The 3,394-nt window shown below is 58.9% G+C and overlaps 1 protein-coding gene across 1 annotated transcript; it reads left to right on the top strand.

The window, feature by feature from the left end:
- Nucleotides 1–377: 377 nt before the first annotated feature.
- LOC123176349 (rop guanine nucleotide exchange factor 9-like) lies at nucleotides 378–2,499 on the top strand. The gene is made up of 3 exons (XM_044590600.1): nucleotides 378–1,051; nucleotides 1,167–1,438; nucleotides 1,518–2,499. Exons 1-3 carry the CDS (start codon nucleotides 844–846, stop codon nucleotides 1,716–1,718), a joined length of 681 nt encoding a protein of 226 aa, XP_044446535.1. The 5' UTR covers nucleotides 378–843; the 3' UTR covers nucleotides 1,719–2,499.
- Nucleotides 2,500–3,394: the final 895 nt, after the last annotated feature.

Raw genomic sequence — 3,394 nt, 5'->3', positions numbered from 1 at the left:
GGAGGGAGGGGGTCCCAGGTCGCCCACGGGGACGACGCGGGAGGGAAAGGGGTGGGGGGTTTCTACTTTTGATCTTCTGCTATGGGTTGCCGTTTGCACGGGAAGAGTCATATATGACTGGTCCAGCTGGGCCATCAGTGATAAGCGTCAACGCTGACAGTTAGCCCAGACCAGTGAGACGATTTCTATTGGTGTATTGCCGGCAGGGCACAGCTAAGCAACTCAATCAATCTAGGCACGCTTTATATTATAATAATTATAAGGAAAACATCCCCTTAGCAAGGCAAGGAGTGGGCGGGAGCATTCGTCTCTGCCCATTTCCCGGGCTCTCCAAACGGGGCAATGCCACGGCGACCACCCATAGAAATTGGACGACGCACCAGAAGGATTTAATCGTCGTCGACCCCTGCCCTCCACCCCACGTTCGCGCCCTGCTTAAAATTAGGCAGGCGCCGCGCCCCTTTTTAATTTTTTCGGGGCCGGACCTGCCAACCTCCCTCCCTCCTCCACGTACAATAGAACGCAATGCCGGCCGCAGCAGTAGTGCGCGACATGTCCCCGCGCCTCGCTGTTGTTTCTTGATTTCTTCTCTCTGCTCCTTGTGTTGTTTGGTCCTCTTTGGTCTAACCTGAGATCTATCAACGAGCGTTATTGCGGCTCTTGTCCTTGTTCGTGGGTGAGGAGAGGACGCCGGCCGTTTCTAGCACCGGGTGCTGCTGATCCTGTTCTTCGTCACGGCGGCGGCCTTATCGCTCTGGTCTCCGGGAAGCCGCGGCGGTGCACGACCGCCGGGGCCAACGTGCCCACGCCTTGCGCATCAAGCTCGAGGCGGTGGGCTGGGTGATGGTGCGGTTCCTCCGGCGGCATAGCCTTGACAAGAGCAACTCGCACACCCACCTACGGAAGGAGGAGGAAGAGAGCAACAGCTGTATAGAAAGCGACACGGCGGAGATGCAAGAGCCCGGTGGCAATGGTGGCGGGGGTGCTCCCCCGCTGCCCAACGGCCGGACGGCGCCTCGCTCCCGTCTCGCACGCGACGGGCCGCCCTCAGGCACGCCGGTTTTGATTGATTCATTTCGCTAAATGTCGTAATTAGTTAAGGTGCCAGATAATTTGGTCGATGCGATTGTGCCAGTTAACCATTCTGGCTTGTTTTGTTTGGTCAGATTTGGACGTGATGAAGGAGAGATTCGCGAAGCTGCTGCTTGGAGAGGACATGTCAGGGACCGGGAAAGGCGTGCCGTCGGCTCTAGCGCTGTCCAACGCCATCACCAACCTGGCCGCGTCCGTCTTTGGGGAGCACCGCAAGCTGGAACCCATGGCGCCGGACACCAAGGAGCGGTGGAAGAAGGAGGTCGGCTGGTTGCTGTCCGTCACGGACCACATCGTCGAGTTTGTCCCGACAAGACAGACCGCCGAGAACGGTACTACCATGGAGGTAACAAGCTCTTCTTTCCATCTGACTAATCGCATCCATCCTTCTAACATCTTGGGGTTGGTTCCTTTCCTACCCACAGATCATGTCGACAGCGCAGCGTCGCGACCTGCAGATAAACATCCCCGCTCTGCGCAAGCTGGACGCCATGCTCATTGTAAGCGCTATTACCTTATTAGATTTAGCTAGGCATCTTCAACGGCAACCTGCAAAAAACCTCCCTCATTCATCTATAGACAGGGAAGGGGAGCCTTGGCGCAGTGGTAAAGCTGCTGCCTTGTGACCATGAGGTCATGGTTTCAAGTCCTGTAAACAGCCTCTTACAGAAATGTAGGGAAAGGCTGCGTACTATAGACCCAAAGTGGTCGGACCCTTCCCTGGACCCTGCGCAAGCGGGAGCTACATGCACCAGGTTGCCCTTTTTTATTCATCTATAGACAGGGAATCAGTCTGCGGACACGGACCAACGGCACGAAATTCAATCAAAAAGATGAATTTTGATATAAACACGGCATATTTCATTGAAAGTAGGATATTTGTACATAAATTCGGCCCAGTGAACTAAAAACCTAAAACTAAGACCCTAAACTATCCTATGCTTCACAGTGACCTCATAGCCAATGCCAAGCTGGCCGGCTGCTTCTCTTCCGTCATCGTTGCCCGTCGCCGTCGAAGGAATCATCGTCGCGCTTGAGGCGGCGGCAGGTGGTGGTGCTGCGGAAATGCTTCCCGGCGGTCACCTGATGCGCACGGATGATCCTCTTCGCCTCCTCCTGTGCTGTGCACTGTTAGGCCGCGGCCACCAAGGACGTGGGCTGTGGGAGAGGGCGACTGTTGTTGGAGGCGTCGTCGTTGGCGGCGGCGGCGATCTCGGTGAGGGACCATTCCTCGCTGTACCTGCCCATCTCCCTGTCAAGGCAGCAGAGACGGCGCTTGGCCGTCTCAGACGTCGTCACAGAGCGGTCCAGGGCCCAGATGTATGCCACGTCTGGATCCGCCGCGATGTGCGGCGGCGGGATGTCGGAGTCCGCGAACTGGGATCGACGGAGTCCCACCAACGCTGCTCCCGGGCGGCGTACTCCTGCGCCGTCGTGGCGCTACGGGACAACGACAAGGAGTTTGCCGCAGAGGTAGTGCAGAATGCGCCCGCGTGCCATGGGCAGGGGCGGCGGCAGCGAGTGGCGCTTCTCCTTGATGACACGCCGAGGCGGCGGCCAGGGGCGCTCCTCCTTCACAATGCGTCGGGGCGGCGGCGAGAACCGCTCTTCTTTGTCAACGCGGCATAGAGCGTGGACGGGATGTCGGCTCCGGCGTCACAGGGAGGAGCTCCCCCGGTGGCGGAGTCGGGCCGTTGGTGTGGACGACGGAGCGCGGAGCTCCAGCACCATTTGTTGCTCGAACTCCGCATCGATGCCGGCGTAGACCTAGCCCGGCACCGCTGGAGCGGATTGCGGTGGCGGTGGCGGCTGCTGGTCCTCCTCATCGCCGGAGGAGTTGACGATCTCCTCCCGCCTTGAGCTGCCACTAGCCGATGAGGACAACGACCTCAGAGTCTGAGGGTGGCGTCTCCACGAGCCGCTAGATCCCGTCCCAGAACCGCATGTCGGCGCCGACGCCCAGGACTTGCTCATCGCCAGAGATGTAAGGGGGATGGACGAGGAGGAGGAGGAGGGGGGAGAAGAAGGATGCGATGTGGACGGCGCCGGAGCACAGCTTAAATAGTCGCGGCCAAGCCATCCGAAGGGCCAGTCAGTCGCTTCAACGGGGCACATCGAATGGAGTTGGTTCCTCGGGAACCTGCGTCCGCATTGAAGCGGCGGCTGCCGAGAGGTCCAGTTAGCGCCGCCCTCCCTTCCTCGGGTCACATTACGGCATCAATGCTAGCCTCTGTGTGTTCTCAGCCGGCATGAATGCAACGTGGTAAGCGATGCGTGCTTCAGAAGAAAAGCGGGGGAGGGG

Source organism: Triticum aestivum, unplaced genomic scaffold (genome assembly GCF_018294505.1).
Source record: "Triticum aestivum cultivar Chinese Spring unplaced genomic scaffold, IWGSC CS RefSeq v2.1 scaffold7328, whole genome shotgun sequence".
Lineage (NCBI taxonomy): Eukaryota > Viridiplantae > Streptophyta > Magnoliopsida > Poales > Poaceae > Triticum > Triticum aestivum.
Note: the sequence above shows the minus strand (reverse complement) of the source record. Positions and strands in the feature narration are given on the sequence as shown.